This window comes from Meleagris gallopavo, chromosome 2 (assembly GCF_000146605.3).
Source record: "Meleagris gallopavo isolate NT-WF06-2002-E0010 breed Aviagen turkey brand Nicholas breeding stock chromosome 2, Turkey_5.1, whole genome shotgun sequence".
NCBI lineage: Eukaryota > Metazoa > Chordata > Aves > Galliformes > Phasianidae > Meleagris > Meleagris gallopavo.
The window spans coordinates 39,757,108-39,779,818 of NC_015012.2; the positions used below are offsets into that span (position 1 = coordinate 39,757,108).

The 22,711-nt window shown below is 36.2% G+C and overlaps 1 protein-coding gene across 1 annotated transcript in view; it reads right to left on the reverse strand.

The window, feature by feature from the left end:
- The window catches only part of FAM120B (family with sequence similarity 120B), a 49,420-nt gene that overhangs the window by 11,989 nt on the left and 14,720 nt on the right, over window positions 1-22,711 (reverse strand). The window contains 3 exon segments of the mRNA XM_010707034.3: window positions 499-705; window positions 14,454-14,546; window positions 18,447-18,619. Coding sequence (XP_010705336.1) covers window positions 499-705; window positions 14,454-14,546; window positions 18,447-18,619 — 473 coding nt within the window.

A 22,711-nucleotide genomic window follows, 5' to 3' on the forward strand; every position in this document is an offset into this window, starting at 1 on the left:
AAAAAAAAAAAAGTATTATGTACTCTTTCTCTGACTTCCTGTTCCTTCTGGAATTCACTAAACCTCCATCTCAAATTTTAAGTTCCTTAATACCTTTAAAATATCGCTCTTAAGTGCTTTATAAGTTATACTTAGTAAGATGATCTACATATACTCTTATGATTTTGCTTAAAATCTTGCAGCAGAAAGATCTCACTGTATTTACAAGTACTAGAAAACTGCTATGGTAATTTTCATTTTTTTTTTGAAATTGGCAAACATTTTTATACTTCCTCGTATTGTTTTCTGAGTATTGGAAACAAAAAGAAAGGCAGATGTTTAGCTTCCTGCATAGTCTCAGTATTTCTACCCTATTATGGTTTATTTGGCAGGAAGGATGAAATAGAATTAATGAAAAGAAGAAAAATACAAAGAAAGGAGGCCAGTGCAACAATAATTATGGACAGGTACATTTTTTTTAAAGAATACAAAACTCTCTAAGAGGATGTAATTACTCACATTGCCTTCCAAAAGCTCCTCCAAAGAGCAACTTCGGTGTGACTTTTGGTATTTTTCTTGAAAAAGTTTTCCATCAAATACTTTCCAGGGCATCAAATCATCCATTCTGAATGGAAAGCCACAGGCACTATTGGCCATGAGCAATGTTGTAAGGCCACGAACCAAAACAGCACCGAGATGTACAGCTCTGGAGTCCACTTGCATGAGCTGATAATATTAAAAAAAAAAAAACAATTTTAAAAAGAAAAAAATATATGTATAGGGAACATAGGCAATCTTACCATGACACAATCCTGCAAACTGCAGAGCAAATGAAAAATAGCCCCAAACCTGTGACAACTGTGGTTTTCTATTGCACAGTAAAATTAATGAAGGGATTCTATATCTAGTTTTATTCAAGAAAATGAACAAAGTGAAGTTTGTTTTAATAAATAAAGCATTGCACTCAAGTTTCTTAAGATGGATACATCTGAAGTGAAAACTGAAACAAATGGCTTTTCTCTACAGCATTTCTCAAGATGTTAGCAGTTCCCCAGAAAGAATATGTTAGTGGAATGTAAAATATGAACTGGGTGTATAAAAAAAAAAATGTGCACAATGATCCATTGCCATTCCACAGCTTGATCAACCAGGAAATGTTACAGCACTTATGAGATCATTTAAATTACAAGATTTGATAGAACAAAGTTTATGGTGCCCAGGCTTCAGAAATACTTTAAATACTCAAAACTTTCCTTTGATTGCAGACTGAAAGCCAAATTATTTCTCTTAAACATGGATGTTCCCAGAAGAAATACAGGAATGGTATGACAGCATCCAGAAAATGCAAAATGAGAAACTCAACTAGACAAGTAAAACTTCTGGCCAAAATTAACTCAATGGGTGAATTTAACATTCCTCTGTGGCAGAATGTAGTAAACTGTAAAACCCTTGAATCCAGTAAGTGGAAAACTTTGATTTTAATTATTTTGTAGATGGTACAAAGCTCCTCAGTAAGGAATGCTGCTTCTACACTGTGTATTGCAGCAGTCTGTCAGAACTAGGAAGAGTTCATAATGATGTGGACATCAATACTGTAATCCATAGTAGCTGTTGTACCCTGCAGTTTTCTTTACAGTTTTCCTTACAGTGTAAGTTATACTAGGAATGGAACAGCATTCAAAACAGTTCAGAATAGAAGGTACAAAGAAATGGCTCAAATTAATCTTAACTCTACTTCCCTGAGATCTTTGTTTGTCTGAAGGGCATTGGAAAGTCAGTTTTGGTTGTCACGTGATAAGGAGGACATAAACCTATCTGAGAGCAACCAAAGGAGGGCTAAAAGATGATGAAGAGTCTGGAGGCCAAGATGTATGAGGAGCGGCTGAGGTCCCTGTGTGTGTTCAGCCCAGTGCAGAGTTGCTGAGGGGAGGCCTCATGGCAGCCTACAGCTCAGCGACAGGGCTGAGGGAATGGCATGGAGCTGTGTCAGGGGAGGGGCAGTGGGGGTTAGGGACAGGTTCTGCACCAGAGGGTGGTGGGCACGGAATGGGCTGTCAGAGTTAGAGATGTGTTTGGACAACATTCTTTGACATTGGTTTGATTTTTGGGTGGGTGGTCCTGTGTAGAGCCAGGAGTTGGATTCAGTGATCCTTATGGATCCCTTCCAACTCAGGATACTCTATGATTCACTATTACTAATGATAATATCATCTTATATCTTGAAATTTTCCCAAAAGATTCATAGATATGCATATATACCATCTCTATTCTATTTAAGAAAAATTACAGATAATAGCAGACAACCTGAAATATCGTACTACTGGATCAGAACTTTTTTCCCATTATGGTCCACGTACCAAAACCAGAAAAGCTTTGCAAGTAATACATAGCCACAAAAAAAAACCTTTCAAAAGAGCCAAGCACAGTAAATCATTTGGATGAATATAGCTAGAAGTTGGTCAAAGACTTAATCTTGCTGTATTATTCAATGAGCAAACGTACAACTTAACAACGTGAACATGATTTCTTTGACAAGGATCCCACTAAACACAGGCAATGGGCAGGAGAGCTTTGTTTAAACGAACTTGAAGAAATGAGGTTACCTTCACTGGCTGTTTTTCTACATGGAAGAAGCAAAGGAGGATCTATAGATGATGATGCTGGCAAAGATACCAGGCAGGGCCACCCAGAGCCCTCTGAGAAGAACTGTGGCCTCCAGTGATTCCCAAAGAGGCATCAAGCTGACCTTCAAGGCACTGACCCAACACAGCACTCAGTTCCTGAAATCCATTCAGTGAGACAACCAAAGACAACCACAGACAACACAAGCTAGCTTGAGCAGTCATTCAGAAAATGAAATGCTCATCATTTATCTAATGTGATGCTTCATATTTGAGTAAGGAAGACGACCTCCACCTCCTCACTTTAAAAGTATTTTCAGGATTGGATCAGGCTACAAGTTTCAGGAAATTATTGCCTCCAGCTGCAAGTAATCATTTTCCCAGCCTATACCAGTAACTACATGCACTCTTACATCTCTGTTGCTCTGGCAAGTAAAGCAGGCTTTTGCAAAGCACTTTAAAATGCTGACAGGTACTTAAATAGGAATGTGGATTAAATGAACCAGTATTATTTCTACTAAAGTAGACTGTAAGAGTGCACAATGCACACAACCATTTATTAGATTGCAGCTGAGAGATTCTTACATCACACTAACATAATTGCTTCTGATCACCTGGCTAAATCTCAAGACCTGCTAAGGAAACCAGTTCACCTCAATTCAGGCTTTAAAATAGATTCTGCTTGGTTTGTGACTGAAGTGAGACTTCATGAGTGGAAATTTAATGCATAAAAACTAACAAGAATCTTCACAACTTTCCTTTTTTATAATTTCCTCAACAGAATACTTTGACAAGTACTGAATAAAGGTAAGGTTTTGTTATTTAAGCTTGTATGGAAAATGGATGATATCAAGCTAAAATTAGCAGCAGAGTCCAGGAATGACAGTAACACATTAATCTGTTGAATCAAATTTGTTGGACAAATTTTTATCAATATGACTTACACAACCAATATTCTCTTTATTATAGATATGTTTTTTTATTCCTTGGCATAGAGATCAGTATCTTCTATTATTGAAGTCTCAGTAAGTATTGATAACATCAGAAGATTTAATTGTTGAAAATAAACTTTCAAATACTAATGAAAGCAGGTATTTAAGGTGCTGAAAATAGTAAATGCTGTCTTAAACAGAAGCTATTTCCCATCTTCTAATTTGATGGCTGTGTTCTAAATGACCATTCATACCTTTTTGTCATTTATTCACAGAGATATGCTCTTGCTGTCCATTTTAATCCCACTGGTACCAAGGATGTAAAACAGCTGTTAGGACAGATTACTAATACTATATATAGATGATGGATGCCATCTGGGCCACAAATCTCTAAGGCAGAGATTTCAAATCTTTATTTAATTTTGTTCTGAAATTTCTAAGCATACATACAACACAAGTATGTGATTAATCTAACTTACTTCAATGACATTATTCACGTTAATGCAAATGCATACGTATTTGCAGAACAAGCATCTAAATGAGAATTTGAAAAATTTTCCTCTTGATGGTGACATACAAAGTAATAAAACATAGAAAAGGACTTTGAGGTTTCAGTTTGAATGACATCTCAAGCTGGAGATTGGTGTAGTACTGTCATTGATACTAGTTGCTCCTTAGTGAGTATGAAGTCTGAGCTAGCAATATAACCCTAGCTGTGCTCTTCAGCTTCTTCTGAGATAAGAAAGTCACTGGTGGCAGGTTTTACAGGTCTTTTCATTGTCTAGGGATAACAATCCTGAATTTTCCCCAAGAACTAATGTAATAGATAGGAGGTGAAGGGAAGGCTTTGGGGTTTTTTTTTTTTAGTGTAAATCAATACTACTGAGACTGAGAGAAGAGCTGTCAACGGTGACTTCTTTAGTTTAATAAGACAGGAAATAGATTTGCTAAAGGGTGGTTTTTCTATTTTCCATGTCTGGTAATGAAAAACAAAGAAAATGAAAGTGAAGTGAGTCTATAACAATTAGCCCATGCACATGGCAAACCCAGAGTTGCTTTGCCATGGGAATGCTCACAACAGCTTGGTGTTTGCAGTGCAAAGATGTCATGATGAGGATAAGTGGAAAATTCCAAAAGAAAAGACGACTTGCCTTCCAGGGCATTACACCCTAGAGATAACTTCTTATCGGAAACTGTGTCTGTGCTTTTTGCTATTTTTATGAACTCAGGACCCTAGCGAATCATGTAAGATACACCCCTGTGATCCTGCTGCTGCTACTCCTACCATCAGCTGATGACATCTGTGCAAGAGAGACAAGGAGTGTGTGAGAACAGCTTCTCTTATGCCAGCTGCCTGTGTTGTGCTCTTGCCACTGCTTTCACCAACACCAGCTCCCCGTCCTCCCAGGGTTTGGGGAAGAAAGATTACATTTCCAATTTGCCAACACTGATGGAAGACTGAGAAGAGAACTCAAAGGTCACAGTCGTCTAAAGTCAGTGTAGCCGAGGTTATTGATATTGTGCTTAGAAGGCCTGAGCTGAACTGGATAACCCAATTTGAAAAAAGAGAGAAATGCAGCAGTATCCATGACAAAAGCCTAATGCTTTTTGTAACAATTTTAGAAATATATTTGCTGCAAGAGACATCATCAGAGAACAATTTCATATTATGCTTTCTTCTGCTCTACAAACACAGTGTTTCAGCTGATGGACCTTGTAATTTCAGGCTGGTAACTGTGCTCGTGTGCATCCTCACTGAGCACTGAGAGGGTCTTTGCAAGAAGGAATGTGTTTACTCACAGATGCAGTCAGCAAATCTAGACTAAAAGACTGTAATGTATATCTGGCTGAAGCAAATTTTCAGATCAAATAAAATTAAATCATTAAAAAAAGTAAAGAAAACATTTTCATGATGTAAAAATACTTTGATGCTTTAAGACCTTTGAGTCTTCTTTGTGGATTCACAAATGTTTTCTTAATAGATGTATGAACTTCATCTGATGTGCTTCAAAAGCAGCACTTTCGTGTGATATGAATATGGCAAAAACAAACCACAAATCTTTCACCTAGAATGGTGAGACTCTACCAAGCTTTGAGAGCTCCAACCCTGTTAAAAAGATGAATAGGCTCTACCATGCTTAAATTGTGACAGTAAGTATCTGAATGTGCCTAATGTCAGAAGAAACAAGTGATGGCCAGAAGCATACTCAGTGGTAAATCGCTCTTCATTTCTAGAAATCAAGACCAATAAATACATGGTAATCATCTCACATTTCTTTATTTACACTACTTCACTCCTCATCTGTACTTCAATGCACTAGATACTACATTTTACTTAAGAACTGGTTCCTTGAAGTAGGAATTTTAATACCATTCTGGGGACATACTTTATTAATCATTAATATACATTTTTATTACATTGGATTTTAGATTAAAGTTGTTCGTATACACTTTTCCCCTCACTTCTTGCTTTTTTCCTGCAGCTGGGTTGAATATAAAATATATGAACATGGCCACTATTTAAACTGTTAATTTAAAAATAAATGGCTTTAAAATGGCACAGAGCTTTTTTCTCCTTTCTCTCAAAGAAATATTTGTGTTTCTGCTATAAAAAGGAAAGTGCAAATCTCAAGGACAGGTTAGTACTTGCTTATTTCTGGTTAAAAGTAATCAAGTGAAGAACAGTAATTAAAACTCAGTGAAATTTGATTGCAGCAATAAGCTGCTGGAATTTATGTGATGGTGATAAAAATCTAAGTATTTTTCCAGTTTCACCATTTCATTTCTTTTTAGACCCACTTGAACTCAGTCAGTGTATTATCAGTATATTACTTGGTATATTACTGCCCTCAAACACAACTTAAAACATCAAATATTTACCACACGCAATTTATGCTTGAGCAATAAAGGTAGCAAGTAGATCGTATCTTAAGTTCTTGTTCACTGAAACTCAGTAAGGTTTAGCTTTGCCTGGGAGAGGTAATGCACACTGTGATTCAGATATAAACAGATGAACTGTTAACTGATGACAGCTTCACTGAAGTTAAAATTTGCTACAGTGGAAAGAATCAGTGATCAGATTTTTTCAACCTCAAGACAAGAGTCATTTCCAGAATTGCAGGTGTTTCTGCCTTCAGCCCTTTGTTCCAAGTGCAAGCTGTCAACAGATCCATATGTACTGGAACTATATACTTTGCTCTTGCAAAAATAATCTCAACCAGTGCAACAGCAGTAAATGTAAGGAGTGTTATCAGAGATGATAACACTGATGAAACAGTATGTTTACTCGGCAGCAGTCAGCTTTGTGCAATGGGTTGCTGGAAGTGTAGTAAGTACTTCACCTGCTCCCTTCACCTGTCACAGTGAGAGGGGAGTTAAGTGCCTGTGTTTTGAAAACATTACTAAGGCTTATTCTGATAAAAGATTATGGCTTAGTTTAAGCTCTTCCTGCTTAAACAAGGTGGGTGAAAAAAAAAATGGGGACTGAAAGGAGCAGATCCTATGAGGGTATCTACCAGCAAGGGAAACGAGAAAAACCAGTTCTTAAAACACTTCCAAAGCCTTCATAGTAAATATTTAGGAGTAAATAACCCGATTGTTCAGTGTTTATACCTTGAAAAAGGCTTGTTTACTGTGTTTTGTCAGGAGTTTGATGTAAAATGATCCACTGTTATTTACACGAGGTCAAAAACTCCAATGAAGTCAACCTAAACAAAGCTTCAAAACTGCTTTTACATTTAAGCACCAGAGGTAGTAATAACAAAAAATACTACTGCTAATCAACCTAGAAGTCTCCTCCAGTTGCAGAAAGACTGCTTTTTAATTGCTTGTTTCATTTTCAAACATACGAATACTTATCAGGACTCTTAGCAAAATCAACAACAAAATCAAGCACAAAGGAAATTTCTACGATGATGAATATTACACCAGTAAAAAAAGTTCAGCCCTTCCAAGCTATTCACGCAGTTATGTCATGGACAGCACACTAGCACTTGCAGAAAGGTTAAAATTAGCATTACTTTTCTTATTGTAACCACAATTGTACTCAATTCTGATATAAATGATTGCAGGGCTAATAACAGTTCATAATACTTGTGACATTCTCAGAATACGCAGATAAACTCTGAGTTTGCAGTCCTCAGGCTGTGACCCAGCAAGCAGTTACATCCTTTCTACAGAAACAGGCTCACTGGAATCTTAACTCTTACCATCTTCACACGTTTCTCTCCCATGCATGTAGCAATGTCTCTCTCTGACTTGGACGTCCTAATAACGTGATATTACATTAAAGCTTCCTCCTCTCTTGGGATATGTAGAGTGCCCTCCTTTCTCTTTTCCCATATTTAGAACATCTGCAGTAACTTATTTCTTTCCTTTCTTACTCCTACAGCACTGTCAAACATTCCTGAAAAAAGCCAACATATTCAGAAACCATTAGTAGAAAAAAACACAGAACAGTTTAAAGAACTGTACAGAAGTTCACCTTCCTCTCTCAGTTCCAGCAATTTCCCATAGTAAATCAAAGGCTTCACTTCCCACCACCATCTTAACCACAAGCCCAATCTGAAAATCTTATCCACACTTTACCATAGCCTTTTCCCTTTGTTTAATTCTAAGACTGGTCCATAAGAAAGTTACAGAAGTAAAAAATTTGCCAGCTGCTCAGCAGAACATACTTAGCTTCCTTTCCACAGCAGCAGACTATACTGGTAAAAGATAACAGGTTTGGTATGCAACTGTCACTACTGTCTTTTCTCATAGATGTTTTTCACAGCGTACTGTGAAACAGTTGGTGTGGATTAAGACATCATTGAAACTACAATGAAATTCTGATAGGTGAGAGTTAATTAGCCCAGCTTAGAATTTACTTTATCCCTGCAGTTCCAAGTAGATGTTCAAGATTTACTTCATTGTCTCAATGTATAACCATTCCCTCAAATCTGTTTTGAGTACACACTTTTTAAGTGATCTTTTTGTGACTGAAGCCAACAGAACCACCAGTGACTTTTAGCAGAATTTAGATCAGGCATTGCTTGGCACATTGAAGCTCTATACCTTTCAGAAAGCTTATAACAATAGTTACTAAGGTCATGCCTACTATATAAGCTCTTTAAATGAAAGCACCAGTGAACTGAGATGGTTAATACAGGGAACTTCAGGAGAACAATCACTGTTTGCCAGTGCAATAAAGTGTTTTTTCTTCTTTCTCCCTGCTGCCAACCCCCAGTCTCTTTGTATTGTAGAGCAGGTGCACAATTAGATTACTGATACTAAGGTTCACCTCTGAAGTGATATATTCCAAGGTAAACAGTTCTGGCTAAAGAACTTTCAAGTGCTAAGTCTACATGTTGAGGAAGAAAAGAACTATCTGATTCTATTTCAGGACAAGCTTCAAGTCCAAGACATATCAAACCACAGTTCAAAGCAGGAGCTTCTCAGATGACCTGTGAAGGGATCTGCCAACCGTCAGCTTGTAATCAACTACATTCAAGATACTAGGAATCAATTTGTAATTAAGTTGCAAGAAAGCATCCACTTCCAGAACATCAATTTCTCTTGGAATGGAAAAACTGCCATACAGGACTTGAAAAGTGATAATTTTTGGTACAAAAATATCAACCTTATGATACGTTTAGATGAAAACAAAAAACAAAAAAAAAAAGAAATTTGAGAATCCATGCAACCATGCTATGCAACCATAATTTTAGCTAAAGTGCCAGATTGCCTTTTACCTTAAATATCTTGAAATAGCAATAGAACTAGATAGGGGATTTTCAAGAAATACTGTTCTCTTGTAGTCTTCACTTGATGCAAGTTCTTATTGATCAACAATGTAATTTATTTATTATTTTATGTTTAAATGCAAAACAGATCTAACTATTTGAAGATTTGAACTGTTTTATTTGGACTGATTCGCTTAAAATGACGCAATGAGAAGAAAGCTGTATTTCTAAAGCTGAACAAGGACTGAACCAATCTCAGCTTGAAATCACATGCTGTACTACTGCACTTTTATTCCGGATTAGCTCAGAACACTGAGAAACCTGAAGGCTACAGATGATGAAAGAATGAGCTGGGAAGCAACCTCAGCCTGCCCGCTCCTCTCTGAGTAGTTACAGTGTTCCCTATCATCTTAAACTTAAAACATTGTCAGATGCAAATTTTTGTGGGAATATAAAGCCCTGATTCCGTAAAGCACTTGGGAATGCGTTAATTCCAAAATACACAGGTGAAAGCAGATACTGAATAGAAGAGATTTATCTGGGAGATCTCTACAATATTCTTTCTTATATTTTACGTTTTCCTTAATCCAACCAGATGGCAAGTAAGTATGTTCATAGGGAACAGTCAGGGTCTCTCTCCTGATGAGAAACAATTTCTTTTTTAAAAATAATTGTATTTTGAAAAATATAGATAGCTTATAAGGGTTGTTCAGAGTCTGTCTGAAAATCATGGCATCTAATGGCTCTGACAAATGTAGCTTGGCTTGCCAAATTCTGGAATGTTCAGAATCAGGTTATTATTTATGCGTTTCTGTTTGGATGGCAAGGAAAAAAAAACAACAAACCAAGGTTAAAAACCCAGAATAATCTAAATAATTATGAATATTCTAAAACACACTAATTTATTTGCATGAATATGGCCAAGTGTTTCTCAGTAAAATACTGAGAGAAAATTATCTTGTGTAATTTTGATATCGTACCATTACCAAGCTAATTTTGCTTTTGTGCCACTGTGAAACAGAAGATATCAGAACCTTATACACGACCAAAATTCTTGCTTAAACTACTTTTGCCTGTTATGCCAGTTTGCTGAGGTTATTCTTTATTTTTTATTTTTATTTTTAATTCTGAAATCTAATGAAGCAAACCTTGTTAGTGATTTTTGTGGAAGTTCATTTGAAACCAAACTGCAAAGACTCTGGAACTTATCATGCAAGATCTAAAATGTCTGTGCTTATCCCGGATCTACAACACTTTCTAAATAACTGAAAACACTTGAACTGCTGAAGGCATACATTTCAAGTCTGACATTCTTACCTATCATACGCAGCCAAACAGACTCTTATACCAGGGGGACAAAAGATGTAACTGCTCCAAAGTAGATACTATGGCATAATTGGATGTGGTATGGCAAAGCTGTAAGGAGCTTACAGATGCCATGAATTCAAGCAGTATGTGATGCCTATATCCACCTATGTATCTCCCACTAACATTTTGTTAGTGTTTTATGACATACACATAACTTTTAAAAGATTTACAGAACTCATATAATCATAGAATGGCCTGGGCTGAAAAGGACCACAGTGATCATCAAGTTTCAACCCCCCTGCTATGTGCAGGGCTGCCAATCACCGGACCAGCTTGCCCAGAGCCACATCCAGCCTGGCCATAGATGCCTCCAGGGATGGGGCATCCACAACCTCCTTGGGCAACCTGTTCTAGTGCATCAGCACCTTTTGAGTGAACTCTGTTTCATCTATCAATTTCCAGGCATATTTGCTTTATAACCAAGTTTTCCCAACGATCTTTGGCTGCAACTTTTGTAAAGATTGATTCAAAACTTTCCACCACTGAAACAAATGTTTTATATGTTCCTGTACTTGAAGAAATCCTAGAAGAAATGTACTGTTTCTGTTTGTAACTCACTGTGGCCTCTCCTATTTGAACAGTATTCTAGACACGTTACAGGTGAAAGATGATCTGTGGTTGCACTTGTGAAGAACCAGGGCTGGCACAATATAAGAAACAACACTGCAAGCAGGACTGCTGGTGCCTTTTTTTTTCTACAATGGCTGCAAAGTTAGACTGATGGCTCTCTGGGCTTCCTGCCAGAACAGCACACCAGATTAAAATAGAAAGAAGGGAAATAGGCAACCTGGGGCCCAAAAGTTAATTCTGACCTTATGTATAAGCTCTACGGGAGACTTGGGCAAAGCAGAATATAAATATACCATATAAGGGGTGCACAAGGAAACCAGATTAAAAAAAATGAATTTACAAAAGCTCTTGTCTATCACGTTCACATTTCAGTATTTTGAAACCACTGATCTTGAAAAACAAATCTTCATGTCTAAGAACTGAGTAGTTACTTTTAGTGAATAGTATAATGTGCATTTGAGTGATACGTCCACACGACAGTTTCTTTCAGTGTGAAGTAAACTGTATTTTTTATGGCTTTAACCCATTTTATTCAAACCACGTCCCTTTCTATTTCATGAATTTGTAGGCTTATGGATCTCATTATCTATGAAATATGGATAGCATATCAGAAAGCAGATTTGGAAGTGAAGGCTGAAATGATCTCTTCACCATAAGAGAAAATTGGGCTCTATTTACATTTTCTCTCATATTAATAGTGGAATTTTTCAAATAAATTCACTAAACGACTCTTGCGCAGGAATAGAGCAAAACTATTTTGATCAAATTAATGTTCTTCACAGAATCATTTAGAAGAAGTAAACATTAACACTGTATTATCAGTTAAAATATAAAGACAAATCCAAGATTGCAAATAAGCAAGCGTTTTCATAAAAAATTGTAGATGCTGCCCAAGTTAAACACAACCTCTTTGAAAGCTTTGTAATAAGTTCTTCCCAAAGATCACATTTAACTTTTCAGAGGAGAAGAAAAAGTAGACAAGTAGATTAAACTGTACTCTTCCATTTTCCTCCCATAAAACCCATACTTACTAGCTGTGTACTTGAATCCTCTACTGATTTTAAACATAAATACCCAGAAAATCAACTTAATAAATATCTATTGCGGAGTGATTTCGCTTTTGAAAGTACCTGCAAACAGCAACAGTAACCCAATCCCAATGTGATACTGCCTGCTTCAGTAGTGTGCTTCAGTAGAGTGCACCACACAGCATAATAGCAGCTTCACATGTCATTTACTTTCATGCCATCTTATCTCCCCAAATTTTGTGGGTAAATTGCAAAATTTGTGAGCAACTTTAAATTAGCAGAATGACTGCTAGAAAGTATTATGTATCAATTAATATTACATGTTTGGATGCAAAATAAGTGTCCTAAACCACAACGTTAATAAATGAACAAAGACATCCAATTCCAAGAGAGCAAACTTCCAAGCTCTTTAGAAATTTACATAACAACATCTGTAGGGGCATCTATAACAAACTGTTTCAATACTTCCTGCTTATGCTTGGCTGCCTTCGTGCTTTTACTGAATGACTGCCACATCAGACTTCGTAAAATAATTATACGCTCAATGTTAAGTACATTGTGTGTAATAATGTCCTCAAGACAGAAATAAATCCTACATTTTTGCAATTTTCCACGTTGCTATCATTTCATTGCTTTGCTTCTGGCATACAGTTCTAACATTTGACTACTTGCAGAACAAATTCATGATGAATTTGTAAAAAAAATGAAGACTGGATTTCATCTGTCAAAATGAGTCCAATAATCTATCTGGAATCACGTTGTTTTTGTTATTTTGGTTTCTATGCATTAGAAACTAACAGACAATAACAGCAGTAGTTGAGTTACCTTGCTATCAACATAAAGTACTTACTAAAGTCTAATGTGGTCTGGTTAGAGTACATAGAGTTCTCTGGAAATATAAACAAGATCTTCTGAGTGAAGGTGAATTGAAGTTCCCACCATTACTAACCCATCCTTACTTTTAGGTAAGCCCACAACTCAATTAGCCATTGACACATGCAGTCTGTGCTTTACACTACTAATAACTGGAATGCAACCTCAAATTGTGACTGAAAATACTCTTGCACAGATATTCAAAAAGATCTATTGAGATGATTCTACTGCAATAACTAAGAATCTGTTTTTCAAAACATGAGTTCAAGAAGATAGGAAAGGGAAAAAACACAGATTTGCACAGAATGTATATAAAATTTAAAATCTTCTGAATAATGGACAGTCATGAGACTTGAATCTTAAGCAAGAATTCCTATCTCCACCTCTCAGTCTCTTGACTACACAGCATACGAAGGAGAGCATGCTGACCCTCTGCAATCACTGTACAGAAAAAAAATGGTGCAATATAGATTTCCTTAACCATTGTCAGTATCTTCAAGAATATTTTCAAAACATACTACAGTTTGGTTCCAGGTATAAAAGCAGACTGTAGAAGCCCTTGTAAATATTAGACAATTTTAAATTTCTGCCTTTATCAACACACTGCTATTACTAATACATCACAAAATGATCTTTACTTGACTGCTCAAATGTGCAGTCTCCACATCTGTTTCCACAGCCATGACTATGTAATCCATACAGTTTCTGCTGTATTTTCAATCCCTGCTAACCATTTACTAATAAAAAACAAAATATCCAGCACTATGTTAGAAAAGATTTATGCACAGATCATAAGCTCTAAGAGATTAGACTAGACCACATCAACATAGAAAAGAAAAAATAGTTCTCCATAACCTAATATTATAGTCTAGAATGACCCAATAGGTCTTTACTACAATGGGGCCACATTAGGTAACACTTTTTTCTGGCTGGTTATACATTCTGCCACAAACAGTAATACCAGATTCTATTTAGTGTAGTGATATTCAAACAGCTGATGTTCTGAAACACTGTTCTTCTATGGGAAAAAAAAAAAATGAAGTGATGTTGCAGGACAAGATTCACCATTAAAATTTTCCATCATTGAAATATCCAGAAGCCAAGTTAGGCAGAAACCTGAGACTCATTCCTTCACCCTAGGAACCCAACCACTAGAGAATATCCTTTCTATTTTTTTTCCCACATGATTAACAAATATAAATATTTACATGAACTGTAGCACTAAAAGCTACGTGTTTACCATCACATTCAGTTCCCATATCTGAAAAAAAAATTAAAGCTGAATCCCCTACCCCCTCAAAATATTTATCTCTGAGTTTCTGTGAACATTTTCTGTTACTCAGTTATTCCAATCAGTACCTGCAAACTTGCCAGTTCAGCAGCTGACTTTCCTCTGAGGCAGAGAACGAGTGCCACAAATGCATTTAAGTCCTCCAGAGAGAGACTACTGACCTAAAACAGATGAAAAAGTAACACATTATTTGTAAGCTCTGAAAAGAAATTTTTTGATAATGGCTCCTCTTTTTCTCAAGTACACCAAACTTAATGATCTCAAGGAGTTATGACAACCATGAATTCACTGACAAGGAAAAGACATTTAAATGGAACAAAATGCTTAAGTTTCAATATTTGAATGAAGTGCATAGCTCATTATACCTGTGTATAGCATATATACACAATTTCCAAACACCAAACAAGACACCCACTCTTTACGTATTCCCTTCTTCTATTCCTTTGGCACTTCTTAACAACAGGAAATTTCACAGAATCACAGAATGGCCAGGGTTGGAATGGACCTCAAGAATCATCAAGCTCCAACCCCTCTGCCACAGGCAAGGCCACCAACCTCCCCATTTAATACCAGACCAGGCTGCCCAGAGCCCCATCCAATCTGGCCTTGAACGCCTCTAGGGACAGGGCATCCACAACCTCTCTGGGCAGCCTGTTCCAGCACCTCACCACTCTCATAGTAAAGATCTTCCTCCTGATATCCAACCTAAATCTTCCCTCTCTCAACTTAAAAACATTTCCCCTTGTCCTGTCATTATCTACAAAGAGTTGATTCCCCTGCTGTTTGTAAGCTTCCTTTAGGTACTGAAAGGCTGCAATTAGGTCTCCCTCCTGCCTCTTTTCTCGAGGCTGAACAAGCCCAGCTCCCTCAGCTTGTCATTGTAGGGGAGGTGCTCCAGTCCCCTGATCATCTTTGTGGCTCTCCTCTGGACCCTCTCCAACAGCTCTCTGACATCAAGTGAGCCACAGATGTCACAACCATTAGGATTTATTCAAATGCTTACATGGTTACCTGTTGATTGTTACATATTGATGTGAGAACAACCCAAGACTCACAAAGCACTGAAAATCATTATCAACTGGAAACTGAAGGAAAATTTCTCTGGCAAAAGTGAAGAAATGTGCAATGTGGGATTACAGAACAGCTTAAAGGCTGTAAGGCCTACAACACACATTGCCCAGTTTTAATGCCTTGATTTTCAGGGAAAGTCGTGCAAATCCCATTTCAATTCTCTTATGAATTTCTATTAAGACTAATATGAATTACAAACTAAGAGGAAAACATGAATGAGAAAAATAACAAAAAATACTGATGTAAATCAATAGGAAAAAGAAACACTAAGAAGTCGACTATGATTACTTCATTCATTTATTTGCTTAAGAAGAGCAACCCTCACGTTATAAATTATTCAACCACTGCTGAGAATTGTTTTGTTTTGTTGTGCTTTGTTTTTTCTTATCAGATCTTACTACTTATCTCGTTGTAAAATACTTTCCTCTGTATGAAGTTATTAAAACTTGCATAAAGCATGAGAATGTAAGGGATATCAGAGAAGCTTTAAGCTTCCAAATGTTCCTTAGTATTCATTAACTCCACTAAGAAGGCTGCTAAGATCTGATAATGGCCCTAAGTTGCCCTGTATTTCAGCTCAGGTGTTATCTTTGTGTAGGTGGCAAATCTGTGAATTTTGTACATCCCAGTAATAGAAATTTCATCTACAGAGCAAGTCTTGCACAATTCTGTCCTAAGAAAAAAAAAATCAAAGATTTCTTGCAAATTCAAACAAAGAAAAAAAAAAAAAAAAGGAAAAACCCCGAAGAGAGCATCATTAGCAAAAATTTTATTAATATCAAAACACTTCTTCAGTGAAATACTTCATTCAATATCCCAGCTTGGTGAGTTATCACACTTGCACTGTTAAATTTCCTATAAAAGTATAAAAACTTAAAATGTAAATGTTTCTATCTCCCCTTTCTCTGGAGGCTCTACTGTTTGATCTCTTGATCACTCCCCTTCCAATTTTTAATGATCGACCTGCTGTCTTTTTTTTTCACTGTTTTTGTTCTCAGTTTGGAGGATATTTGAAAAACACCCTCACTGAAAAGAGTGCTCTTTAAATCAAAACTTTCTTTATGCTGTTATGACATATATTTGGTGGAAACTTGGGTAGTCACTATCCTGATTCCTACAAAAAAAACCCAACAGTTTTAGGTTAGATTAAAAGACAACAAATGAAACTGTTACGGGGTTTAATTCTCCCTCATATGACCTGAGGGAAATGATGTTAGCCTGCCCAAAGCAACCTAAAACTATTTAGCTTAAATCACCACACAGTTAACAATCCACCTTAGTTCTTTAATACAAATGCAAGACTAAAGTGTGAAGACAAGAATTAGACCACAGTTAGACAAACATTGTTTTCTCAGCTATAAAAACAAATGGAAGTACTACTCTCAACTCAAAGTGCAGTTGCTGACACTCACTCTTGTTCTTCCTATCAAATACCCCAAGAAAACAAATGGCAACATCAGAGCACTAAACAACTAAACAGTGAAACACATTTTAATCCAAATCAGATTGCTAGTCCGGTTCACAGGGTAGACTGTACCTGTGGGACAGATGGGACAGATGTTGAGAAACCAGCACTTCCATGAAAATATTCCATCACCTGGCATGATGTCTTTGCTGTTCTTGAAAATAAGAGCCACAAAACTATTCTCCTCTGTTTTTAACATCAGTTATTGGATAATAAGTTCTGAAGACCATATCCCTAAATGGGATCTATTTCATTTTATTAATATTCTGTGTTCAAGGCTCAGTAAATACACTTTTCTGTAGGTGATCTATCCTGCTACTTAACTTCTTAATCACACTGAAGAAAACATTCTCAAATAATCATACTATGGAAGAGTATACAGAATAGCATGAAAAACAAATGAAACAGTGAAAAGATATCATATCCAAACACGAAAAAATTATACTATGTCTTTAAAGCTAAGTACACAATACTTATCTTGCTGCATTGAAATGGTAAGGCCTGAAATGTGGTTTCGTGACTTTGATCTTAAAAAAATATTTCCATTAATATTCTGCTATACAAAGATTAAAGAAAAAAGGAGCTATATGGGTCGTTTGTTTAATCCCCATACATACTGCCTCAATGCATCATCTAAGACTGAGCAAACATATATGAAGAAAAAAAAAACAATAGGAACTTAGAATCTGTTTTCACTTATCTCAAACTAGTGTAATTCTGCTACTAAGACAAAACAAGTAAAGTATAAAAATCAAAACAAGTGATGAAATGTAATTCAGTGTTAGTAAAAGTGCAACAGAGTTCTCTAGATTAGATAAAAAACATTATAATTTTCTAATTCCCAGAGAGAAAAGTATACTTGTGAGATCACATTTGAAAGGTGGCAAGCATAAACAACACATTATACATAGAAGAAATATAATTAAGAAGTAATATTGCATTTAAACTTCCATTCCTTTTTATTACAAGTAAGCTAGTCTGCAGGCTGCCAGGCCTTTAGAATTCTAACAAACTACTAACTAACTAATGATCACCTGAACAATTTAATCAGAAGGGCCATATCCTTAATTCTGACTTGAAATGGAGTAGAATACAAGCCGGTATGAAAAAGTAGTGAGAGCCAACTAAATACTTATAGTGTCTTTGGCATAGCCTGCATAGTCACTTGAGATGTCTTCTTTTGATGACAGTATGGAAACACTAAGAAGAGCTTTAATTTTCAAACAAGTCCTCAAAAGGGTGAAAAACTCCTCTACTTACACTCTCTCTGTTAAACTGCCCAAAGGACTTTGTCATGGACATGTGAGAGTTATGATGAACTACTAAAAAAAACATGTTTTTTGAACAGGGTGATGCATGCCAAATGGGGTAATTAAAATGTTGCAATGCATTATTATTGTATTTGATCAACTATACCTCCAAAAATGATTATAAGAAAAATTGCCCACAGGCCAGCAAGCAAGTTAACTAGTCAGTCACACCTATAAGAGCTGACAGCCGAAGAAACAGTAACTGTCCCAGTTACCTGCAGCATAAGGTAGGTCAGCAAGCAGCAGAATGCTGCAACAGGTGCTTCTAGAGCTTGGAGCTCTTCCATTGCATCCTGAAGGTGAAAGCATGCCAGAAATGTACTGTACCGTTGCTTTTCCACGTCAGGTCCTTTGGCAAACCACAGTGTTTTCAAATTAGGTGTTCCACCTACAAAAGAAATGCGTTACAGGAACAAGATAAAATACGCATTCTAAATTACAATTTGAAAGGAAACAACTAATCTGCTTTTGGCACTTGCAAGGACCATAGAGTGACAGTAATAGTAATTTGACAAAACCCGGCATTTGAAAAAAAAAACAAAAACCAAAAACTTGAGGCTTTTAATTCACACAAATTGTATTGAAAGGTTAGCTACAGGAAAGAAGGGGACAGACTCTTCAGGAAGGTCTGTTGTGATAAAACAAGGAGAAATGGTTTTAGGCTTAAAAGAGGGCAGATTTAGGTTAGATTTAGGAAAAAGTATTTTACAGTGAGGGTGGTGAGGCACTGGATCAGGTTGTCCAGAGATATGATGGATGCCCTGTCCTTGGAGACTTTCAAGGTGAGGTTGGATCTGGCCCTGGGCAACCTGATATAGCTGTGCATGGCCCTGTTCATTGCAGGGGAGTTGAACCAGATGGCCTTTAAATGTCCCTTCCAACTCTAAGAGTTCTATGATTCTATCAATATAGTAACATTTAAGAAGAGTGGACTGAATTCAACTGTTACAGAACACAGACAACCTTGAGACATTTACCCTTTGCATAAAGTATGATTTAAAGTGCATCCTTTTCCCTGCTCCCCAAGAGCATTAGGTGAGATCAGTTTCATCATAAAATAGTGATTCAGCGTCTCTTTCTTTTCTCTCCTAGTGACAGTGCATTGGACTCCCTTGAGTATGCCAGAACCTCATTTCTCCTGACAACCTTAAAGAATAAACTGGCCACTTATGCCATTTTGCTGGCAAAGCTAGATGTTGCACTCAACAGAATACCATGCTGGTATAATTACTCTGCAGTAAGTTCACTAGCAAGTTTGGGGAAAAATAAAAAATAATAATAATAATAAAAAAAATCAAGGCTATCTGGCACTCTGTAGTCCCTAAGCAAATGTACAAAACATTACTGCAAACACATACAAAAGAACAGTCATTGGTGATGTATAATGTATCTTCCCAGGCTTTCCTATAGTGCCTTTCACCACAGTGTCTAAATCTTTAACATTTACTCCCTGTTACCATCTCCCAACTTGGGATGCGTTATCCAATGTAAAATTTGTTCCCTATTTAAATTACATTTAACCCGTTATCTAAATAAACACTAATGCACATGAAATAACAGAACAGCTAAGTGGCTATGCCTAAGAAGCCCATTTACTGACTGACTCCTATCATAAAGCACTGCTGCTTCTGTAGATAAATAAAAGAGGTGTAAATTTTAAATGTGGACCAATTAAGCTGCATTTGGTAACACCTTTTTTTTTTTTTTTTTTTTTGTAGATGTGCAGCTGCTGTAGTCCAGTTAGGAACACTTGGTGATAATAAATTATTAAAGTGACAAGGTGCTGAATCTATACAGACGATGTTTATTTAGCCAAGAAAGCTCATTAACCAAATGGTACTAATTCTACAGAGAAGGTGAAAGTAGAAAGTTCTTAGTATTTGCTTTCTTCATCTCCCCAGTGTACGTCTGTTTTACTATTTAAGACCAACTTTCTCATCCAAATTTTTAACTATGTAAGGAACTACCACTGTACAAACTGTAAGTTCCTAATCTTTGTAGGAAAAAATGTACATAGTACATAAAACAAAAAAACAAACAATAAAACACAACAACAATAACTTGATTAGGGTTAGGAAGGTAGGCTAGAGTTATCACAAACGCTGGTGGGAGAGGACCCGTATGGACAGCATGATACAGCTGGTTTAGATAGTGGTAACTGTTGCTTTAAGGAAATAAAAAATAGCAGAGTGAATTCCAAGAAGAAATGCAAAGATTACATGCATAAGAACAAAACAAAGCCAACTTTTCCTACCAAGGCTAAATAAATGTAAGCTGCAAGACAATTTTTACTCAGGTAAGCCCAAAAAGTTTTGACAGCTTCTGCTTTCCCAAAGGTTCACGTTCAGCTGCATGAGGAGAAACTCCAAGAATCAGCTCCCTTTCTGACTGTACTTTTTAAAAACGAATTGCATCCAAGGGCATACCTAATAATAGAAATTTTTCTTTCTTCAGAGCAAAACCATGAACTACATCAATAATCAAGACTACATATCTATACTGAGAGAGCTCAACAAAAAATTCAAGACATTTCTTCCATAAACAGTTCCTTATACTTTAAGAAGTGAAATTGACTTGCGCCTGGGAAAAAGAGGTACCGATGAATTATGAGTTATTTACTCTGGGAAAGAAAACTTGACACTATCTCCTTTTGGCACATACCGCCAAAGGCACTATTTTTTTGAAAGAGTCTCAATGCATTCTACAAATAATTAAATTCCATGTCATAATCAAGAGAGAGCCATTTATTAACCCTTAAATGAAAGATAAGTAAAGCAAACAAATACATTGGAGTTTAATGATTCCCTCAGGACCACGTGTACAGTCAACAGACCTAAGATTCATATAAAGTAGATCCTGAAAACATATTTCTGCTCTAGTTTAAATCTTACAATGTACTTTGCAGCAATTGGAAGACACTCCTTAAAGAGAAAATTACTTGGACAAGAATGAGAAGTATTTTGCTTTTTTAACACATCTAAATATTTACTAAACTAACTTTGAAACAACAACAACCACAAGTGAGTAACAAAAGGGAGAGAAATAGAGCAAAACATGCTCAAAAATATAACTGATACATCTTTACAGTAAAGATTAGTCATGAAAAAGGTATTTATCCTATTTGGGTCATAGAAATCATAAGGTCCAATGAACTACAGAAAGAGACTCAATCTGCATATGCTTACAGTTATTCTCAATATATACAAAACTGTGTGAAAACAGTATTCAGTAGCATATAAACTGTAGTCCTTGGGCACTCCCAGAAAGAGAACATCACAAAACTCCATGGGGGCGAAATGGCAGTACTTGCATAAATACAAACACTGTCAAACAATAAGTGAGACAAAAATAATTTGCTATTTTTTTCCCCTTTTCATTCATAAATTTAAACACGCTGTCATCATGAAAAATATTTCATTTGTTTGAACTTCAATAACCGATTTATGAAGATGCATTGCATGCAAAATGCATTAACATTACGGGATCACTGAACACTGGACTTACACAAAGGTGACTCTCACCTTCTTACCAACTTAAATTACATCACCATTCTGTATATGGACACAAATGTATAATATTAAACTGTTTACATCTGTTTGAAGTAGTGACTGTTGACATTTCTCTTTAGAACACCAGTAACAAAACACGCTCGTTGTTTTACACACTCATGTAAAAACTAAGCAACACAAATAAGATTATAAAGATATACTGGACAATGCTCAGTGTACAGGAGTGCTCAATCTTAACATATGATCAACCATGGCCAACTCTAAAGATGCTAGAAACCCAAATGCCAATTAAATCTGACAATCAAAGAAGCATTCAGGAAACAGTATCAGAAAAAAGGTAATTGGAATATGAGCATACTCATGACATATTCCTGCAAAATACAATGATTAGAAGACTGAAAGTATATCCAGACTCCTTCAGGATAAAGTAGTCTATATACACAACAAGCTAAAATATCCCATATGTTTTCAGAAATAAAATGAAATCTGAAATCCATACATGTCCAGTAAAGACTTTAAAACTTTGTTCCATAACAAATTGTACAGACATCAAATGGATGTTCACACATTATGTATGTTAAACAGTAATTTCTTAGATCATAAATCTTCTAACAAAATTTGTTTCTCAGACACATGTTTTAAAAACACTTTAAGTAATGCTCTGTCGGTGTATGGGAAACATTGCAATCACACTCATTCAGCTGAAAGGAAACATTCCAGAAGGGAGAAAGAGAAATAGAAGGAGAGCAAGCAAAGATGCTAATTCAGAAGATTCTCCCAAGAAAAATGCATATAAATAATAAACACTTTAGTTTAAAAACATTTTAAACTATCATTTTACAGCCCTTTGGATTCAATGTTCCATTAAAAAAAAAAAAATTCGATATATCACCAGCAAGTTTTCCATATTCAAGGCAGTTCTGCTGTTTTACACACAAAAATCCATGCATTGGTAGAAACCCTTTTTTTTT